Source organism: Rhagoletis zephyria, unplaced genomic scaffold (assembly GCF_001687245.7).
Source record: "Rhagoletis zephyria isolate East Lansing unplaced genomic scaffold, Rhagoletis_zephyria_1.1 Rzeph_scaffold_11275, whole genome shotgun sequence".
In the NCBI taxonomy this organism is placed as follows: Eukaryota; Metazoa; Arthropoda; class Insecta; order Diptera; family Tephritidae; genus Rhagoletis; species Rhagoletis zephyria.
This window is the reverse complement of record NW_016168352.1, coordinates 1,647-2,413: the sequence shown is the minus strand read 5'-3', so window position 1 is coordinate 2,413 and position 767 is coordinate 1,647. Positions and strand designations below refer to the sequence as shown.

At 38.3% G+C, this 767-nt stretch overlaps 1 protein-coding gene across 1 annotated transcript in view; it reads left to right on the top strand.

Moving 5' to 3' along the window:
* The window catches only part of LOC108376968 (uncharacterized), a gene marked incomplete at its 3' end in the record, with an annotated part of 6,593 nt that extends 6,147 nt beyond the window's left edge, over positions 1-446 (top strand). Inside the window, exon 2 of the mRNA XM_017633230.1 lies at positions 113-446. Within this exon, the coding sequence (XP_017488719.1) occupies positions 113-446 (334 nt within the window). The remainder of the gene's footprint in view (positions 1-112) is intronic.
* Between the last annotated feature and the right edge of the window lie 321 nt (positions 447-767).

Genomic DNA, 767 nt, shown 5'->3' with positions numbered 1-767 from the left:
CTGTATAAACGATATTAGTAAGAATGAATGCACATAGCAGGAATAATTTATTTATTTATCTATAAAAAAATAATCATATGATCTCACTTCTTTCCATTTTTCTCTATTCCAGAAGTGTCCAAAACCGAGCAAAATATGCCACCAAACACCAACACAGTGCCGACACCAACACTAACACTACCGGCAACTAAATATGGCTTTGATGAAACTATGTCAATGGCATCAACAAAATCGCCAATAGCCACAACGAAATTCGATGAACCAACATCGCAACAGGAAGAGCAACTCAACGGCTTGCATGGCTTAGTCGATAGCATTTTGGAAATATTGCCGCAGGATCAAATTCTGGCAACATTCTTTGATAAACTCGAAACGGATGAGAATTTTAGAAAATTTGTGAACAACATACAACGGCCAGCATTCGCGCAATACTCAGCAAAATGGAGGTGAGTGGTGTGTGTGTGTGTGTATAGAATAGGCAAATAAATATATAAGTTAATTTTTGAAGAGAAAAAGTATCAAAAAATCAGGTGTCAGTAGCTGCAGCATCAAAGTGAGGTAAGACAAATTTTGTTTGAGATCAGAGAGGACGAAATACAAAGTAGCCGAGGTATGTTACTGACAGAGGACAACGGAATACCAGTAAAACGCTTTGCCTTTTTATCGGTAGGGAATTCTTAAAGCCACTTGCTGGCTTAAAAATGTGTGAGCTTATAAAATACTGAGTAGGGCGAGAGTATTTTCCAAGGCGCCAGTCAAGCTGCACT